The sequence below is a fragment of the Clinocottus analis genome, unplaced genomic scaffold (assembly GCF_023055335.1).
Source record: "Clinocottus analis isolate CAN_PGR_092001 unplaced genomic scaffold, fCliAna1.0.p SCAF_19, whole genome shotgun sequence".
NCBI classification, from domain to species: Eukaryota; Metazoa; Chordata; class Actinopteri; order Perciformes; family Cottidae; genus Clinocottus; species Clinocottus analis.
This window is the reverse complement of record NW_027175920.1, coordinates 9,561,040-9,583,124: the sequence shown is the minus strand read 5'-3', so window position 1 is coordinate 9,583,124 and position 22,085 is coordinate 9,561,040. Positions and strand designations below refer to the sequence as shown.

The following is a 22,085-nucleotide window of genomic DNA, read 5'->3' as shown; positions in this document are numbered from 1 at the left end:
CGGCAGCGCTCTGAGTGATCACACTGTGCCCCACATCCCGCTCCCGTTGGCCTGCTTGTCGTGCTGACCGCATCGGTCATGAGCCATGGAAATATGCCTTTCTTCCCTCCTGGGGGAGAGTGACGCGCAGCAGGGGAAGCGCAGTTTGCTCGCGGGCCTGAAATGCAGACGTTACCACAACGGGCGGCAGCGCTGGATCCTGCTGCCTCCTGACATGTGTCCACACTGGAGGAGAGCCGATGATCACACAGCTGCTTCTCATATTGATGTGTGGGGAGAAGCATCCTCGCAGACTTTCCACTGCAGCCTGCTGGGATGTTTTCTAGTTGACATGTTCTCCACTATTCCCACACAACGCGAGGGAACAATGGTCTCCGAGCACTGCGGCGGTGACCTTCGTGTTTGGAAAGGTTTGTATCGCAGCATTCACCATATGTATCTTGGCTAATGGCTTTATATATGAGATGGAAACAAGGCCATCGCTGATGGAAAGGGAATACACTGGAGTCGTGGCAACACTGAATAGAAGTGGATGGATGGCTTGTAAACAAAATTCACTGATATAACTTCTTTTGTTATTCCACAATACATGGCGATCTTGACATGATGTTTTATAATGGGGTTCAAAAAGATTGTGTTGCTGCATGATTACGTGTTTTGCTTTTCACAATAATTTCACCGAACGCACCTCCGAGCCCATAATGCCGATGTCGTGGAGCCCATGCTGCAGCAAATGGGCCACAGAAGTGTCTTTCCTTGGCCTATTTAGAGCCCCCTTTTGGCTTATCTCTGCTCTACCGTCGCGCACGAGAGCGTTTGCCGCTGTCAGTGTGGAGAGCCGATGAGCGCCCTACGAATATGCGGATGTACAAACACAATGCGGTAGATCATTCAAGTAATTGAATTTCGCCTTCTGTAAACAAGACTCTAACAAGCCCCCTGGAAATACAGTGACATTTAAGCTGGTGAGTCACACTGGCTTTTTGCTTTGCACACACGCGCACACACACACACACACACACACACACACACACCCTGCCTTGATACCAGCATCTCATGGCTGCAGCACACACATATTCATGTGCAAACACACACAAGGAAGCTTAATAAACTCTTAATTGTCCTTTGGTTTTGAACGATAATGCCCTCCTTTTCATGCCAGTGCTGTTTGTTGATGTACGTAAAAGAAATACTGGTATCGAGTGGCCTGGAGGAACGGCATAAGGTCACACCCGCACGGAGGAGCAGATCTTGTTTGATCCTTTCAGCGGGTGAGTGGCGGCATAAACAGGAAGGGGCCCTGCGCTTTAGTGCGTCACTCGCGCTTGTATCATCGGATCGTATGTGTTGAAATGTGCCAAAGTGTTGCGCATAACATTGTTAGGCTGATATCCTGGATAGGTACACAAAGGTGACACAACCTTATATGGCATGTAGGCAACACACAAACACGCACAGTTGGTTAGTGTGTGTTGGTCCATCTGGTTTATGCATACGGAAGATGACAGCTTTGACTGTAGATATTATTTGTGTGTGTCTGTGCGTGCGTGTGTGTGTGTGTGTGTGTGTGTGTGTGTGTGTGTGTGTGTGTGTGTGTGTGTGTGTGTGTGTGTGTGTTTGAACGGATTGGGTGTGTTGAGTCTGTTGGAGTCCTGCTCAGAAATATGGCCTTCATTTGTGCCGGGCCTCTCCCACTAACTGAAACAGGGTTGGAGGTGGAATCACACACTTACACAAACACGCGCGCACGCGCACACAGAAACACACACGCAAGCTGATGCATGGACACACTGAGCTCCCTGCTCTTGTGCAACACAGTGTATTGTAACGGGGCAGTATTGAAGTGGACTTTCTACCTTTACAATGATTAAGAACTCAATCTTCCATTTACAAGGATCTCTATTCTCTTTTACTCGAGCTAATTTAAACCAATATCAAAACACATCCTTCAGTTTTGTATGGGAGTGCTGCTCTTACATCTTTTTATTACAGTGCATAAGGCTTACACAACCATGAGTCTTTATTCACTTATTATTTTATTTAGAATTTTCTTTCTTTTCCCAACATTTTCTTCTGTCATTATAAATGTAATACATTTGGGTCAGACAGAACATTTAACGTTGGCCTTTTTTTCCATCTTCATAGTCATACATTTCATAGACCAAATGGTTAATCAATAATATAAAATGTTAGCTGCTGTCGTACATTATCATGTAATGTTCATAGCTCGAGTCCCTATAACATTGTCATACTATTACATTTTGATTTTTCAATATGTCCAGTGATCCGGTGAGCATTGTTTTGCTCCGCGTTTGAAATGGGAAACATAATCTTCAGACTCATGTTCTCTGTTCCTTTGTGTGAAAACAGTGCCGAGCTGAATCTTCAGCACAGTTTGTTTTTTATTCATCCAACAAATCCAAGTAACAAAGAAACTTTACATGCCGAGGTTTTGTCAGATAAAGCAACAAAAGGAGGTTAGTGAAGGAGCTGAGGAAACGCGAGGCGGCCAGGACGGTACCAGAGGGTTGCTGAGGCAGGCCTGCACGAGTCTGTGTGTAACTGTTGGGAAAGGACAACATGCACTGCAGACCCCGGACCGCAGGAGGCATGACTCCCTCACCACGAGGAAACCTCTGAGCTTTCTGCTCCACGTTCTGTTTGCTCTCACTTTGCTCCTCATTTAGTCTCCTTCGACCTCCTGTGGGTGCTCTCCTTCTCCTCCCAGATTTAGCGTTGCCATATTGCTTTCTCTTCCATGATGTACTGTTTACGTTGGAGTTTTCGCCCTCTCCTCTCCCAGCACGTTCCAGTCCTTGTATCTGTAATGCTTACTTCCTACGTCCCACAGTTTGGAGGACACTTATCTTTCACCTCCCTCTCTGCGATGAACTGTCACGCCTCCTCTCTCACTCTCTTGGCTCCGTTCCCTCTTTTCTTCCCAACTCTCTCCCTCTCGCCTCTTCGCTCTCTTCATATTTCATATGAAGCAATCCTTTCCATGGAGCCAGCTGTGTAAACAATAGGGACCGGCCCTCCATGTTTTCTCAGAGCGAGGGAAAAATACCGTAAAAACCTGGACACGGGGAGCTCGCCGCACGTCGTCCACGCCGATGATCTATTGTCTTTTGTCTCTGCGTGCCTTTGAGTGGGACTTTCTGGGCAGAGTGTTGGTCTGTGTGTGCGGGTGGGGCTGCGTGTGAAGCGCACGGGGCAGTGTGTTCACGCAGGTGCAGGAGCTTTCTGTTACCATATCTGCAAATATTGGCCCAGCAGAATTGCTACAGTGAGCGGCTCCAAAGCAAACGCTGCACGTCGTGCTCTGCCAGATATGCCCGGAGTTTTGTCACCAGCTGCGTTCTCACCGGAATTAATTTGACTGGCTTTCACGCCTAATCTTCACGAGAACGCCCCTCTACTTCCTCTGATTCATGGTTGTCGCCTTTTGATATTGATAAAGGGAAAGTAATCTCATCTGTGAGTCACATAGCTGACCCATATTTACCAGAAGTGGTGGCCCATGCTCTCCTATATAAGTCTATAATCTGTCTACCTACACCGCCTGCAGCCTATTTTAACACAGGCGTTCTTAGAAGCTGCCGGTGTTCCTGGGAATTCAACCCTCTTCATCGGATACGCTTTATTCAAGGGGGCGGGTTGGCGAGCGACTTTAGTTGTAGGTTCAATTGACTTTGGTTGACACAGCTAGTGTGTGTGTGAGGGAGGAGGGGGGGGGGGGCATCTGTCACGGTGTGGCTGTGAATGTGTGTTTATGGGTCCATATGCAATGCATGCTTGCAGGTGGGCAGATGGTCCAGTTCTGCACGGACAGCCACAGTAGCGCTCATTATGTGTGAAGGAAGCAGGCTCCCATCTTAGCCTGACACACACACACACACACACACACACACACACATATACACACACACACGCAGGTTTATTTTCTGCAGGTGCAGGGCTTGCTGGCATTTGAGATAATTAAAGGCTGACCTTTCTGAGGTGAAGCAGAAATGTCACCCAGCCTGCATCGCTGACAAGTGGATTCACCCCACGGGGGGCTTTGGCAAAACGGCAGCGTATTCTCAGCACCCTGGATGTGCACTTAGCACGCTTTAGCCCTTCTGCGCCACACTTTCTGGCTGCCATTGAGAAGTAGCTCTCACCTCCTGCCCTCCTCCTCCCAATGCCTCGGACCATCTTGAAGCAACAGAGGGCGGAGCTGCACTGAGGTGGAAGTATTTAGTGTTTGGATTGTATTTTTCTTAAGATACTAGTTTTATGAGATGAATGTTTGAAAAGAGAATCACACAAACTTGTCACAATGTTCCTGGATTATTACATACTATGCACCTTAGTTCCCCATGCACTAAGATAACTAAGCTAACTATCTGGTAAAACAAAAATAAAACAAATTAACACAGTATAACTCTTCATAAAATACTATTAAAGGCCTCTCATTCATTGCATAATTCAATAATATTGCCAGTGAGGTGCTTTACTGTTGTTTAAATTATATATTTTAGCTTGCTTTAACTGAATAGTTTGAGAATGTGTTGCCACTATTTGTTTCAATGTGTCTGCACCATCTTTACGTAAGAAGGTTATCCAAGGAAAGGTAGTGCAAACTATTTGCAGCACTCTCTGACTCACAGGCTTCTCACTAGCCTTGCGTTACCTTTTCTGGCCTAAATAATTAACATCTATCAGCTGAAGTTAGTGACGTTTCAAAGTGTCCCTCTCTGGCTTCCTCTACCCCCGCGGATGTGGTTTAGTCTTTATGCAAAATCCATCCCATCAGAACATGTAATGTACTGTAAATGCAGCGTACAGTAAGACGCTCCCAAGGGCGATGCGATGACATCATAATGTGATTCAGGACATGACTTAGGCGCACACACACGCACACACACACACACACAGCATGCGTGGCCGCACACACCACCCATACGCTCAGGCACTTGTTGATATGCACATGCGTGTTTGTCTCACACGCATGCTCTGAGATGTGCAGTACGTACACACTCACGCGTGCGCGTTCCCTCGCGCCATGTCACATCCCACTTCTGACATATACGTCCACCCGCGCGGCTGTCCTCATAAAAATTTCAATGCATACTGCTCGAGCGACTTCCATTATGTGTAACACTGCAAAGCCATACAGGCTGGAGTCGGCGCCCACTCTGAGCCGTTAAGGACTGTCATCCACTCTGAGCTCGCGGCCCTGTGGAGAGGCTTTTGTACAACTCTATGTGGGTTTTATGTCGAGGCCATTATAGAGAAAGTCGAAGTCGTCTGCTTCTCAACCTTAAATGGCGAAATGCTATGTCATCGGGATGGGGAAACCGAAGACGATTGCACAAGTAAGTACACGTCAAGTAAGTACATGTCCGTCATTTGAAACAGCGGGCGCAGTACAGTGGCGATATTCGGATGACGGGCCTACAGGAAAGGAGCAACATTAATAAAGTAGGTATCACATAACAGCATGATAGCAATGGACTTGATACTGTGTTTTAATATTTGTGACCACGGGCTGAACATATCTGTGAGCAATGCCATTACACTTTGCACAGTGGAGTTACGAAGCAGCAGTTTTTTCCCGGAGAGGAACATCTCCGATAATTGGTCATCAGGTGACATATAGATTGTAGGTGTGAGTGTGTGTGTTCATACTTGTGTGTGTTTTATCTCAAGAATCACCATGTGTTTCTTTTTTGTTGCAAGCCTCGACAGCTGCCGGTGTCTGTTTTACTTTTCCGCCAGTGACCTCTTTGAACTTGGACGTGTGCGCATCTGCGTGCGTGTGTGTGTATGCGCTGAACTGTGTGTCGGTTCAAAACGTGCGCGTGTGTCTATTTATGTACACACCGGCGCATCTCTGTATGTCATGCGTTACGTTTGCCATCCCCTGGGGCTCGGTTTGCTGTCTTGTCCGCCCCGACCCCGCGCTGCCATTTGCTGCTTTTTCTGATTATTAATTCAGCGTTTGCTGTCAGAACCAATTACGGTATCTCGTGGCTCATGACCTCTGACCCTTCCTTCTTTCTGCCTGTTACATGCCAAACACAGGGATAAGACCAAGTGACCCAGATTGTTTGTTTGTTTTTCCTCCATACTGTAAGTGATCACATACATCCCCTCAGGAGCTGCCCTCCATACAGCACCTTGCCTGTGTGCTCTCGTTGAAATGAATTTGGCAGATATGGGCTAGCTATATAATGGTCAAAGAGGCCGATAAGGCCGTACAAATGGAGACTTCGGCGGAATTGTTAGAAACTCCTTGAAAAGACGTGCGTTAATGGCTGTATTGCAGGCCCCCGGGGGCCCTGCCCACTTCTATAGGCTGCGCCATTGCATCACCCTTTTAATCTACGCCATCTATTCCCGTTTTCAGACCACGCCGGGCCATTTCTCAGTTGTATTGCTGTAAGTGCAGTAAGCAAGTGTATGCGTTTTATGTTGACTTGTAACAAACAGAAAGCTCTCAGTCCTCTTTGATACGCTTGTTTCACTTCTATATCTTTATGCATGTTCATGTGAGAAATGGTGTGTCTGCCCTGATAGTGCTTTAGCACCTCTACATGCTACAATGGAGATCAGCAGAAGTACAGCATTACGCAAACAACTGATCCCCCTTTCGTCCTCTCCGTATCAGTGACCTTGTGTGTCAGCTGCGTCGTATAGAATACATCATACGACGGGAGGCGGCTGCCGTCGAGATAAGTACAAATGTACGCGTGCACTCATGCGTGTGAGAAGGAGAGTGAGTTGAAAGATTGCAGGTGTGCACATAGGTTTATATGTGTGAATATTCTGTGTACTCGCATATAAAACACATATATACTCAAACTGTGTGTCTGTCGGTTGACATATTGCATGATTTCAGCGCACCCTATCCAATGTAGGAGTTATTTGTGAAAAGTGTGAGTGGTTTGTGAACGCTGACAGGAGGGAGGATGCAGAGTGCATGTCAGCAGCTTTGCCCAGCTTTGGTGTTGCGTGTGCAGTTTCCTCAGCAGATTATACGGGCCCTCGTTTGTGCCCTGATTCCTCGTTTAGTGTTTTGTCTGATCTTTGTGCGTTTTGTTTTGGACTTAGCGCTGGCACAGGGATTATGCAGGTGCTCAGTTACGTTCTGACTGTGTGTGTGTGTGTGTGTGTGTGCATGCGTGGGACCACTGGTTGCATAAGGTCTTTGAAATGCTTCAGCTGCAACAATCAGATCTATTTTCAACTCCATATACCGGGCCTCATAAAAAATTCATTTGGATGTACATATTCTTGAATGTAGACTTGAAACACGGCAACATTCGAGTTCGGAGGCACTATGTCTTCAGGTTGTCCTTCCCATTCTTGTAAATGTGGAATGCCTCCAGCAAATTTCATCAATTTAGGCGACTTGGGCCCCAGGTTTAACTGATTTGGTGCTCAAGGTTCAAAGGTCAATGTCACCGTGAACTAATAAAGTGTGTTTTTGTCCAGAACTTGAGAATGCATACGCTATGCAATTCCACACAAATGTCCAATAAGATAAAATTATGAAATTATGAAGCGATGACATAATGGACGCATGTCAAATGTAACATGGCTCATTGGTGGAGGTATACAACCGGGGGGCGGTGTTTCTAGTTATGCTTTTCAAATGTTTGCTCTGGCATAAAATAAACAAATGACTTACTTGATATTAGGTGGCATATATCATACTGTAACAAGCTCCTGTTACTTCCCCGTGTTCCCCCAGCACCAATGACACGAGCACACTGAGATTACATTGGTAACAGGTTGTTTTGTTTTTTTGCGACATTCACGCTGGCAAACTCTCTCCTTCTCTCTTCTCTCAGCTCCATTCATACTGAGCCTCATAGGGATGAGACCCAAACCCCTAAACGACTTCACCTGTTGCCAATTAGGCCTCATCAAGCACCTGTTCCCGAGCTGCCCCTCCCCTCTGCAGCTGAGCCTAACCACGCCCCCAACCACCACACATACATTTTGTGACATGATTTGATTTGATTACCTGAGCCGGATGTTTTCTGGTGTCGAACAACATTGTCACTGTCTTTATGTGCTACTGGTCGGTTCCTTTCCATTGTTGAATATAGGAAAAGCTAGTGGTGCTGCAGCCGCTTCCTTTGCAGTAATCAACAACAACATCTCCGGCTATTTACTGCGACACCAGAAAAAAAAAAAGAATTAGCTGCGGCTGCACTCCAGCAGAATGGCTGCTGGTGTAAGTGCACTATGATGTTTGTTATTGCGTATCGTTCAGAGCGTCTTCTTATGGTGCACATACTAGACGCTGTAATGATAATGGTGAAGGAAGTGGCCCATTTCTAGCCCGTGGGTTCTTCGAGCCTCCCAGTGATGTCGTTCCTCATTGAAAGACCCAGTTCAGCATCTGTGGCCTCTGGGTGTTGCATTAAAATATATATGGCTTTACATCACTTCAGTGGGAATTTCTGACTGCTGATGCATTTTACATGAACACACCAATGTGCAATGTACAGTGTATCAAGGCTATATACTATATTACAATGTATTATGGAACCAGAGATTATATCTTTCTGGCCAATGTTAGTATGTGGCCTTACCTTTTAAATTTCTTCTGGTTTAATAGGTGGCTACTGCGGAGCAAATAAAACCATACCCAACTCCCCTGGGCTTTAAAAAATTCTGTTAAAGCTTTTGGCCTAATAAGAGTGCACCGTCCAGCTCACGACCACTGACCACTGCACACAACAAGGTGACCAGAGAGCACGATCAATAACAATAAGACAGCTAATAGAACGTCAAGCCCGTAAAATCAGCTCTCCATCTGATTAACAGACATATCAGGGCTCCACATGCACTGCCTGCACTACACACTCACACAGACAAGCAGTCCTGTTGCAGACTGGTAACTCATTCTCAAAAGTAATGACTCAATTTCCGTCCATGCAGCCATATAGTCGCACACGCATGCAGACACAGGTAGCACTGAGCCCCTATGGAATACCTGAGAAGGTCTCTGACAGTTACACAAAGTAATGTTTTACTGGAATCAAAGACGGTCACAGTGGAGCGACGCTGCCACAGAGACACATGCTCATTGAAACAGACTCTCTTGAAGATCTTTTAGTTTTAAGACATGACACAGAGGACAGTGACGGGGAAAAAGCGACGCTCGAGATGTGATGCAAGAGGATTCAAAGTACTATTGCGTCACCAGTGCACAGCGAGCCACCATGAGGCCCTGTGTAGTTTTTGAAGTTTGGTTTGTCGTCCATCTCAAGGGAAAATATTGATGAGGACCAATTTCACGACGCCAGTCATTCTGAAGGAGTTTGATCGAATGTACTGACGGCAAATTAAAGGGAAATCCTGAGTTAACGAGACATCAATATAACAGATGCAGGTGCATCCACATAATCGGTATGTATTTTATATATTAGTGGTTTGTTTCTAGATATGTTTGTCTATTTAATTACAGTTTGTTTGATTTCATTGTTAGAATCTATCAACCTCACCTCTCAATATATATTCTGATGTCAGTGCAGACTCACCGCCCGTCTCCACATTCACATTACGCTGCACTCGCTGTTCAGCACACGTGGGAAGTTATGAGTAAGAGCAGCAGCGCAACTCACCAAAATAAAGATTTCAACCCAATTGAACTCCTGTGGGATATATGAGACCAACATGCGAGACAGCGCTCTCCACCACATCATTAAAACTCCAAATGAGCGAGTATCTGGAAAAAGGGAGTTTGTGCCCTCCGGTAGAGTTCAGAGACTTGTAGAACGTACGCCGAAGGAGCTTTGAAGCTGGTCAGTGCATGTGGTGAAACACTTTGTCGGGGTTTCTTTCTTTAATTCGTCACTCGGCTGCCACTGCTGCGGCGCTCTCACCTGTGGTATCCTGACGCTTCATGTGCTCCATTCAAGTGGGAACAGGCAGACAAACATGTCGGACTTGACCCCTCTCTCTTTACAGGAGTTAATCCACAATGTCCTGCTGTGATTCATGCGAGAGCGCCGCATTCCTGAGCAACGCTGTTCATGCAAAGAGCATTCTCTGTCTGTGTGTGTGTGTGTGTGTGTGTGTGTGTGTGTGCGTGCGTGTGTGAATGTTTGTTGAAATAGTTTAACTGAAGCAAATGATATCCACGGACTCATAAAGGGGGTCATTTCAGTCAAATAAATAAGTCCTACTCTTACTCTTGTATATAATGTGGTGCTAGTGTACTATTTTATGGTAATTATGTCCTCTGGGTGTGTAATTGTCAGTGCCCTCGTGTGCGCTCATGCTTTCTGCGGTGGTCACAGGTCTGTTTGTACAACACGTCCTGCTCTTAATTTGGAAGTAAACTCTGCAGCAGCGATCTCTTGAGGTCCCAGATCGACGCCTTGGGTCTCACCTCTGGCTTCCGCGACTGCAGCAATTAGCAAAGTTTTCTTTTGTGTTGCTCTCTTCATTTATGTTTTGGCTCGTCTCCCACAGTATTTGTAGTCTGTCACTGTTAATGAGCTTGCGTATGAGCACACAAGGCTGCGACGAGACATCACACACCCACTGCTCTCTTTGCAGTTTTAACACTCCATTAGATAATTAAAGCGGAGGGGGTGTTTTTGTAACATTTCTGATGAGACATTACCATTAATTAGTGTCAAAAGAAAAGAACTGTTTTGCTCAAGCGCTTAAGCACGAAGGGAAAGAATCTCTTTACCTTGTCATTGAAGCACTAAATGATCTCTTTTTCTCTCTCTGTTTTGTTTTTTTTTCACAGAGGCTGCAGAGAGGAGGCCCGTCCAAGGAGAAGAGCTTTGTCTTGGCATCATGTGAGCGGTTCATTCCTGAGGAGCGCTCTGCAGTGGAAGAGTGAATCGAGGCTCCCTCGGAAGCATTACGACCACTAGATCACCGCGATCGCCGTTCCTGACTGCAGTCGTCAAAGTCACCTGTTCTTGACTCAACTTGCCTCCTGTCTCTCCCGCTCCCCTTCATCTTGAAGATAAGGAATGGCTGTGCTGGTTCCCAGCCTCCCCAACGCCTCTCGCAAATAAGGCCTTTCAGCTTGTTTCACAATACCAGAGAAAGGAAGGATAAAACCCTCTACAGTCCTCTTTTATACTTCCACCCCGTGTCTCTCTTTTTTTTTTTTATCTTTGTTTCCTTAGTAACTCAACCCTCAACACACACATTCACTCAACCAGCGGGATTTTTGTCTTGGTGACATCTACAGCAGCCATTTTAAGGACACCAGCTCTCAAGTTTCAAAACCATCCGGAGATTTTTTGTTTTACTTTGCCTGGCCGTCTTTTGGAATATCCACTCATGCAGTGTCCTTATGGGGGATTGAACCGGTACAGCAATCCACACTGACTCTTCTTTGGCTCCGCTAGATCTCGTTACAGTGTTTTTTCAGTGAGGTCTGTTTGTGACTGGAGGTGGACTGAGCCATCATGGCTGGGAAGGGCAACCCGCTGCAGGGCCCCCACCTAAACGGCTTCCCCATGCCCACCTACTCCTACTTCTTCCCCCACATGCTGGGGAGCCTGTCGCCTCCAGCCCTGGCAGGACTTCCTCTCAGTGGCTACAGCACCCCGTCACCAGCCAGTAAGTAAACCGTAGACTTCACGTAGCCGTGGCTCCGGCTATCGTGCAAGTTATTTGGGAAAAGGAAGATTCCCCTTCCTCGGTGTGAGTCCTGGTTTACCTGTGCGGCTGTGGCACACGGTTCCCTGCATCACTCCCCCACTGTGTGTGTGTGTGTGTGTGTGTGTGTGTGTGTGTGTTGTGTACATGATGATTGTGCCTGTGAGTCTGTCAGTAAAAGGACACTTTTCTCTCATTCTGTTTAGATCATTCATCGTTGGTAAATAGCGAGCAGCAGCAACACACACACACACACACACACACACACACACACACACACACACACACACACACACACAACACATGGCCACACACCCACGTTGCCTTCAGCGCTGTCCTTAATATACAAGCCCACACATATCAGCACACACACACACACATTGAAATGTCAGCGTAGGTGACAAGGAAGTGAGGCAGGACAGCCAGGAAGGAGCATTGTTTATTTGGGGAAGACAGATTTGGCGAGCAGTCTGTAGATACATCGCAGCCAGCCTTCATGCTCCAAATCCTTTGTACAATCCATCAAACGCTTCACAACTGACTTTCAAAGTTGCTTTAAACTAGATGAAAATGAAATGTACTGCTGATCTGATGTGCACTGACTTTTACACAAGATCACACTGGGTCAAAGAAATATTAAGATAACCATCATATAATAAATGCACATTGCACTCATTGAACATTTTACTTGTACAAGTATTGTCAGCAAAAATAATTGCATGTATTAATAGTCCTCATTATGAGCAGCGGCTGCTTTCTGAATGTTATATTACTAATGCATTGACCTATTTGCGTTCCTTTAATGTTGAAGCCGCTTTTAGAGTTCATTTCAACTCCTTTACATCATATAGTTTGCGATTTTATTATGTTATGCTGGAGAAGAAAATATCCATGTGAAGTGAAAGTTAAGATTTGCCAGAGCAATGAGATCATTTCAATACATCTCAACTCCTGTTGAGTATTGGAGGCGATTTTTAGCATGTTGAAAGACAGACTGGCAGATTGCAGCACTAAAATAAACACAAATCACACCTCATACTGGCAAGTCAAACATGCAATCTAAATTTGACACTTAAATTCTTGAAACATGACTAAACTGTTGACGTTGAAATCATCTCACAGCGCTGGCAGATCTTTCATTTATTTGAAGAAAAGCATTTCAGTAGGTAAAATCGTGATCTTCATGAAGTTAAATATTGTGGAGTGGAATTATAAAGTACAATAAATATATTTAAAGTTCCCCTTCATGACTGACGATGGAGCCCAGAAGTGCTTTAAAATAAAATAAAACGTTACACTGGTACAATCCCTCATCAACAAACAGCGAGATAATCAATTTAAACGACTGTGGCGGCAGCAGGAATATGAACTGAAGGAAAGCAGGCGGGCGCACAGTCAGTGTTTGTGCGTATCGGTGTGGACAGGCCTGGTGGACCGTGGCCTCGATCTCACAGGTTCGGACGGGGTCATCGCTTTGACTTTCTATCTGCTGGAGTCTGCGTGGAGGGAAGTGAAAAGCAATGAGAGCCCAGCCCGTCACTCCCACTTCCCCAATACCAGACACCCCGCCTGTCTTACAAATCCTGTCCGATTCCTCTTTTTCTACTATGTTACAAGTGTGTGTGTGTTTCTGAATATCTGCGTGTGTGTGTGTGTGTGTGTGTGTGTGTGTGTGTGTGTGTGTGTGTCGGCGCCACACTCCCAGTGTCTGCCATGCGGGCCTGCAAGGTTCCTTCCCCTTTTCCTGGACAAACATTTCCTGTCTGTAAACATGGGAGAGCCAGAGACACCACAGCTTCCTGACCAGCACGAGTACACACACACACACGCACACACACACACACGCACGCACACACGCACGCACGCACACACAGTAACATAACCACCATCTTTGCCCTTCGTGCTGGCTCACTTTCTCTCACTCCTGCTCCTCGTTGCATGCAGATAAATGCAGGCACGAACACACACACACACACACACACACACACACACTCACACGCAGCGTCTTATTCCATTTTGACACTCCCCACCTTCACCCCTTTCCTTCTCCTCCTCTCTGGCAGGATCAGTTCTCTCCCCCACCCTCTTGCTCAAACGCCTTCTTTTTTTTATTATTCCTTCTCACATTTTCACACACACTCGCCAGCTAAGTCCTCACCAACCGCATTCAATGCTGAGCAGTGACGAAAGAGGGAAATAAAGCGAGTGGGCGAGGAGGGAGGGGGAGAGAAAGTTTGGCGCTTGAATGAGAGGAATTCACAGAATGTCAGATTGGAGGCAAGAGAGCCGAGCATTGGATTTAATGGATTTCAGTTATGTGGAGCGTCCAGTGGAGGATAAAGTCACATGACTGTTTGTGTGTACACAGCGTGTGTGTGTGTGTGTCGTTGTGGATGTTGTTGGTGTTAAAAAAGATAGTTTGGTTGGATGGACGTTGCATTTTCATCCTGTTCCCTGATTGGCTCTTCACTTCACCTTCTTGTTAAAGCTCTGCGTACAGAAGCGTTGTGCTTTCGGGTTGTCTGTCTGGTCCATTCTTGCGAATGCGATATCTCAGGACCTGAAGGATGCACTGCTTAGATCCTGGATGTCAAAGGTCACAGCGACCTCTCGCCCGTCCCCGTCTATGATATTTCTCTGTAATCCACTTGTAATCCACATCCATTTGAGCTCAAGGTTGAATTTGATGTGACAAGGTCATCGTGACTTCACAAAACATGTTTTGGGCCATAACTCAAATCATTAATATGCTAATTATGACATTTTTACACAAATGTTCAAGACAGCCATCAATGTGAAATCCAACTTGAGGGTTCGATGAAGGAAAACAACCGAGACGCGGTCGTTCTGCTTCTTCAGTGTGAGCTCAGTCTAAACTCGCGTGATGCAGGTGTAAACGTCACTGAATCATGAAGCCAGTTTGTTTTACCGCTGGACTCATTTGACATGAAACATCTCGTTAATCAGATCTTCCCCTTTTTTTGTTCTTTCTCTCTCCTTCCTGTGTTCACACTCATCCTCCTCCGCCCGTTTCCGGCAGTTGTCCAGCTCTTCTGCCTCGGCCTCCTTTAGCGAACCACAATAGACCAATTATTTGGACCAAGCGGAGCAGAAGGGTTAATCCAGGCCCTCAACAAACTGCCTGTGGTTCTCTCCAGCTCGAGCCTCCTGGGTTATGTCTTCACATCACATTATCTGAAAATCATCAGGTTAGGTTACACACCGGAGAAGATCAGTTGCAGATATGGATATAACATTTATCGCCTGCAGCTTTATTATTTACCTGAATAGCATCACTATAGATTGATCACGCGCGTGCGGGCTGCAGTATTAGACACAGCCAAAACCACACAGGCACACAGATACATGCACTACTTTCATTAGTGCCTTTTTTTTCTATTAAATCCTTCATGTCGGTCTGTATGAATATGGATTCATCTGGCAATAACACCCCATCTATTGATCCGGTTATTATCATTAAAGCCGCCGCTGTCTGTGACCAGCTCTAACACTGTTCTTTTGCATTAGCGGTGTTAAGAGTGATCATAATGAATGGAGCCAGCTTGCTACCTGCTGCCACGGCGGACTAATTGGCTTTTCCCCACAGAGTGCTCTTGTTTCAGCAGCCACGGTAATTGCTCTGTACAGGCGCGCTTCCTCGGATGGTTAACACACGAGCGGCATCTCTTTTGACTTATTAGGAGGGAATTTATGACATTTATGAATGTACTTTAGGCCCACAAGGAGACATATGAAGGGACATTTCCTTCCAGACCTCAAGGCAGCTTGTTTGTGTGTATCAACTATCCCATGAAGCAGCTCATGGCGGAACACTCTGACCATGGTAAATATGGATATGGTAATGTTGGGCAAAGTTTGTGTGTGCGTGTGTGTGTGTGTGTGTGTGTGCTGGTTCCCGCATGCGGTCCCCCCCCTTCTGCCCCGGTGGTCTGCAGGAATCAAGGAGGCATGTCAGTACACTCCATGGGTGGCAAAAACACACACTTCCACATACACACACGGCTGGTGTGGTGGGGATGAGCATAATGACAGTGAGAAGCACTTGAGGCAGCGATCCAAAGTGTGTGCGGATACGGCTAATGACTGGGGCACCTTTCCTATCAGGCGACCAGGTAGCGGCGGCCCACGCTGGCTCGCACTGAAACATTACCTCGGGGGAGCTGGTCGTCATTATTGGAAAGTCATTTGAGGGTTGCCGATACTCTGATGGCGAGGATGCAGGGTTATTAAAAGTGGCGTGTAAACCACATCTAGCATAGCGGCAGAGCACTCATTCCCCTCATCTTAACGACTTTGTTAATTAACTTCAGAGTGCTGGGAGGCTGAAAGATTAGCACAAGGACTGTCTTTTTTTTTTTTTTTTGCATTTTCAAAGAGGTAATTGTTGTGATGCTACTCTGAGATCCTTGACACGTCACGGGTAGTTTCAACGACTTTGACGCATTCAATTACTAGTTCTCTTTCACGCAGGCTATTGAAATAATCCTGCTCCTTTTCCTGCACATACAACCATTTCCTTTCACTCTGAGCCTTTTCTGACTTAAAGAGTGAACCAAGCGGGTCTGTCTCCAGTAATAAATTACAATCTGCCTCTGGCCCCACATCTGCCAGCCTCAGTCTACATGGTTGCACCAAGGTATTGGGCCTTTGTGCGTGCACTTGTTTTGGGGAATTTGCTGATTGGGAGTGGCTCCCTTGCTTATTTTATGGTGCATCAAAGACACATATACTTCATTAGGGGAGCGGGAACATCGCCGAAGAAAGAAAGCCGACTTGAGAAGAGAGAGCAAAAATATGAGAGAGACAAACAGAGAATCAGAGAGGGATAGAGAAACAGAGCCCTGGGCACACACACACACACACACACACACACACACACACACACACACACACACACACACACACACACACACACACACACACACACACACGCACACAGGCTTTGGCAGCACTCGCGTCTCGTGCCAGCATCATGCGCCAAAACACGAGCAAGCTTAGCCAAAAGCGGCTCCCACAAGAAAAAAAAACCCCATCACCCTCTTCTTTGGCCCTCTGGCCTTCCCTCATATCCATTCTTCCTCACTCCCCTCTTGACTTCAGCACATCTCTTGTTCTCTCCTGCTTTCTTCTCCTGGACCCTTTCCTCTTCCCTCCCTCCATCACCGATTTCTCTGGTTGTCCACTTTTCTTGCCTTATCCATCCATCCCTGTCAGCTCATCTCCTTTCCACACTCGCCTCTCTCTCGTCATCTATTGAATCACATCGTCCCCACTCGACACCTCTCTCTCTCTCTCTCTCTCTCTCTCTCTCTCTCTCTCTCTCGCTGTCTCTCTCTCTCTCTTATTCTCTATTATTGCCCTTAATTTCACCCTCTCTTTCTCCACCTTGGGACTTGACAGATCCCATCATTACCCTGCCACCTACGTACTCGTAACCTGTTATTTCCATTTGGTTTGAGGGGACCTGGGGCCGAATCCCTGCCCATAATACTTGATCCTAGCAACAGGGCTTATCACCGAGTGGCTTGGCGAGTGGGGTCCACTACTAGCCCCACCCCCTTCTCGTTCTTTCCTCTTTCCTCATCTCTCTTTTCATTCTTTCTTTCTTTCTCGTTCTGTCTTTCTTTCTATAGGGTTTTTTTTTTTCCCTTTCCATGGCCGCTTATGCAAATACAGGCCCTCCTTTTCAAAGAGCTGTCTACCCATAATCCCATGGATGGCTCCATTTTGAGCACTGCACACACACACACACACACACACACACACACACACACACACACACACACACGCACACACACACACATGTGTGCACACAGCAATGCAGAACGCTTTGCAAACTCTATTAGGGATACGGGGACACATGCTATCTCTCATAAACATTCACACCAACTGGCACATGCATGCACACATGCGTACAGCGACACACACACAGAAAGCCCTCCTCTGCAGCATGGCTGTTATATTGTAAGCAGCGGGCGCTTTAAGCCGTAGTTGGGCCATGACTACTTCAAAACCAGCAGGCTGTCGCCAGCAGCCATGCGGCACTCAGTTGGGTAAACACTCGCATAATCTAAATCTCTCTCTGATGTGCCAGCGCAAGCATCTTTATTTCTGTTCTCTTCAAAGGCACCGCGAGGAAGTCAAGACAAGGGCAAAGGAGATAAGAACTGCCCCTTTTTTTCCTCTCATCTCTACGGCTTTCCTATCCTTTCCTTCAACCCACTCTCACACTGACCCCCTCCCCCCCCCACCCCACATATATATCTCTATCGTCTTATGCCCTTTTTCAGTACCCATTGCGCACAGCCATAATTCACACTGCCGCATACATTCAAATGTCAATGACTCTCTCACAGGCATCATTCCTCTATTGTCCTTTGATAAGTGGTGGGAGTGACGGCATCTGTAAAATATAGGACAGTTACCTAATGGAGGAGACGAGGGAGGGAAGGAAAGGAGAGCGCCCAGGAAAGGTTTGAAGAGACCGTGCCGGTCTGTCCTGCACAGCTCGGGAGAGTGATTGAATTATCAAGCAGAGCTTTGCTTGTTGTCCAAGGGGGTTTCAGAGGGAAAGCCCTTTTCTCGGCAGCTAATGCGCTTTTTCAGCCTAGCACAATGGCTAGCTGTGTTGCGCAAAGGGGCTAAGAGAGCTCTGTTCGGCCAGAGCTTATGAGGCCACCAGCTCTCTCTTGGCACCTATCTGAGGGGCCCCATGGCCACACTTAACCTCAAGCCTGTCTGCTAGCATTAGCGCATAGTCTCCTCAGAGTGGACCGGTAAATGCACCGGTGACAGCGTTAGCACATTAAACGACGAAGCGAACCGCAGGCAAATTAATGCAGTGACAATCATGAGAGCTCCAGAGATTTGTGGAAACCCACCTTACATGCCGCGGCCAGTCATGTGGTCTGTAGTGTGTATTTTTACTTTGATTCGTCATCTGGCTTCTTTTTTTTGTGTCAATACTGTGAAGTGTAGGGCTCCACAGTGAGTTTACCACGAGAAGGGTTGCACAATTAATTGAATGTGAATCGGGATGATGATGTGCTACTTTCCTGTGTGTTTTTTCTCCAAATCAACAGTTGTTTGGTCACAAATAACGTCGTCGTTGGTTTGCTTTGTTCCATGCTTATAGAAGGATTTCCTGAAATATCCAAGGTGAGACTGAATGGGAACTCTTATATCTGGTCACTGTTGAACTCTATTGTAATACAGAACAATTGAACCTCTTGATACTGGAAAACATCTCAAAGCAAAGAGAAATGTCCTCAATTCATTTCTGGCAACACATTTGTTCACATTTGTGTTACTTGAATTATCACAATTCCTTTCTCTTTGTTTTCCTGTTATCGAGGCTGCGGTGTAAATCCTCAATGAGGGTGTTGAGTGAAATTTAGCCTCATCTGCAACACAAACATTTAGCTGACAAATTAATTAGCAGGAAAAGTCTTTAGTCACGCAAATAAAAGCATGGAAGAAACAATGAGTGTGCCAAACATCAATCAATATTTTGAACTGTAACTATAAGACGGGAAAGAAACCCGGACATATGCGCTCCAGACGGAATTAATATCACTAATCAGCGCAGATGTGGGACGTCCATTATTCAATCATGTGAGGATCTGGAGGTAATTCTGGTTCAGTGGAAGCAGAGTTTCTGTCTTTTATTTTCACACAATCATATATAAAGCTTGGCCTTATTAGAAATCAGACACACATCTGTACATTGTTGCCTCATGTCTTCTCTGCGTATGTGTGTGCTATTACACTTACTGGGAACCGTGTTTACTGAGTTAAATCACTTTGAAATAACACTAATCGTTTTTTCCATTGAACCCCACATTGTGTGAGTCACTTTTTCCTTTCCATGAAATTCAAGCACACTGTTGTGCTTTAATTTCATAAACGCGGCTGCATTTTTTTTCTCTCTTCTCTTTCTCCTTCAGTTTTCACCATCGTCCTCTGATCTCGCTCATAACTCTGTGGCCTCGCTCTTCTTTATATATCTGTATTTATCTGCTGCTTTTATCATCATGTCCAAGTGCATCCTGTAAGTAGGCTCCCACCAGGTGGGCAAAGAGGACTTCTAAACAACTGGAGAACATTGGGCTTTGATTAGTCTCCTAATTCAGTCTGTCTCATGCAGCAAACAGATGTTCACACACAACACACAACACACAACAGTCAGAGCGCCCACTTTCTTGGTATTTTTCTTTTGTGAACTATTTCACAAAAAGAGAAGCGGCCGTGGTATGCGACACACAGCAGAGGGAGTGGTTGGCGTGGATTATGTCTGAGATAAATCTCTGCCTTTAGCCCAGAGTTGTGTGTCGGATGCATTTCACTGTGGGGGGGTTTTCAGTGTTGCTGTTGTGCAACTGGTCGGATCTGCTGGAGTCACTGAGGAATTCCAGTCATTGACATTGACTGATCTTCAACTGTCAAGATAAAATCTCAAGTCTTAAACTAGAACAGACACACACGCACACGCACACGCACGCACACACACACAGACTCAAAAACCACTGTAACAGAACATTTCCTTTGTCTGCTAACTCAGACTCTTAATTTGGAAATATACATGAGATTGTTGCGGCGGACCCCACAAACAGAAAGAGGTTTTACGGATGTTGTCTGTCTTTGTGGTTGAAGATTACACAATGCACATCTTGACAAAGCGCCGCACAAGTGCACAATAACAGTCCTTTGATTAGCCGCTTCTTTTGTCTACACTTCAGAAACAGACAAATAAATTATTTTTTTTTAAAACACAGCAAGGCAATCCGGGGAGATTATGGTTTGTCATGGGAAATGCTCTTCCGGGGATAAAAGGAGGCCAAACTAGCCAAAACTCTAATGCATTGAATCTAAATCAGCTTCATTGGCCATGTGTGTGTACTCCTCCATGGAGTTTGACCACAGTTACACATTGCATTGTCTATTATATACAAATAAACAAGATACATATAAAAAAAAGACATAAATACAGGAGAAAATTAGCATTAACTTTTAACCAGTGTGCACAATATAAATGTATCGTGGTTGGCTTTGAGGGTCAGCGTGCCTACACTGATTATCTCATCATCAATAACCGAATGCAATAAGCTGGAATCATCACACATCCTGACTCATACGTACTGTACTCCCACACGCTCCTGGACTCGATGGTTGAACACCAGGGAGGGAAGGAGGCGGTGGCGAGTGATGGGCGGGGAGAAAAAAAAGAAATGGAAGAAATAGAGCGACGGGACATCGCCGGGGTCAAACCCAAGACCTCCCTCTCTGACCTGGAGACCCCTCTAATCGCTCATTCTTTGGAAGAAAGAGACAGGACTGAAGAGGTTAGGAAGAGGGAGAGAAAGATCAAGAGAGGGGGAGAGAGTGAATGAGGGAGGCGAAGAGCCCCTGCAGGCATCTTAAATCAGAGCAGGCCCGGGCAATGCGCCCCTCACCAAAGCATCGGGAGCAGAGTCACGCCGTCCCACAAGCGACCACCGACTTGCACGGACACCTGCTGAAAGGGGGACGCGGCATCGGCGGCGAGCCGGCTGCCTTTCAGCGCTCTCTTTCAATTATTTGTTTGAGCGACGTGTGTTTATTCCGTTGCAGAAACGCACACACTTGATGTAGGTAAAATGTCCCTGTTGACTGTTAACACAGAGAGAGTGTGTGAGGGAGAGGGAGGAACCGAGGCAGGGCGGGAGAGGTCAGGTGGTGCAAGCGATGGGATTTCGCTGATTCAATATTTACTCATCAAACACAACTATTTCCTGTAAGCACTTGGCCAAACTCTCGCTCTCACCACCTCACTCTCTTTCGCTCTCAGTCGACTCGTGTTTTATACCCCCCCCCCCCCCACCTTCAGGTCGTCCTTCTGGCCCGTTCCCTTCTCAGCGTTGGACATTTTTTATTTTCCTCCTGCATCTCCTCTCTCATTCTCCTTCTTCTTTTCTTTCCTTCGCCACTGGCCAAACTCTATCGTTATTTCCCTTCCTTTCACTTTCTTTCCCCCTGCTCTCTCTCCGTCTCCACTAGACAATAGACACTGACGAAGCAGAGAGCAAACATCCTCGTCTATCCACCCACCCATCTCCGCAGCCCGGCTGCGAGCTTCAAACAGGGCTGATGATCAAGCTGTGTACACAGTGAGAGTGAGTCGGCTTGACTTGGCGTTACGCCGCTTTAAATATTAAACTCTCCCAGGTTCTCATGGGTGTGTGCAAGACAAGTGAGTGTGTTTTAGCTTTTCATTAAGTCCAGGAAATGTCCACACCTTTTTTAATTTTCTGCATGCGATTTGTCTTTCTTTGTCCCACTGGGCTTGGCTGTTAAATAAATGTATAATATATTTCTGTGTGTGTGTGTGTGTGTGTGTGTGTGTGTGTGTGTATACACGTACAGTACACCACAACCACAAAAGGTTGCCAGTG

At 46.2% G+C, this 22,085-nt stretch overlaps 1 protein-coding gene across 1 annotated transcript in view; it reads left to right on the top strand.

The window, feature by feature from the left end:
• Positions 1–22,085, top strand: part of raraa (retinoic acid receptor, alpha a) — a 130,200-nt gene that overhangs the window by 48,574 nt on the left and 59,541 nt on the right. Inside the window, exon 3 of the mRNA XM_068582567.1 lies at positions 10,766–11,595. Coding sequence (XP_068438668.1) covers positions 11,442–11,595 — 154 coding nt within the window. The 5' untranslated portion in view covers positions 10,766–11,441. The remainder of the gene's footprint in view (positions 1–10,765; positions 11,596–22,085) is intronic.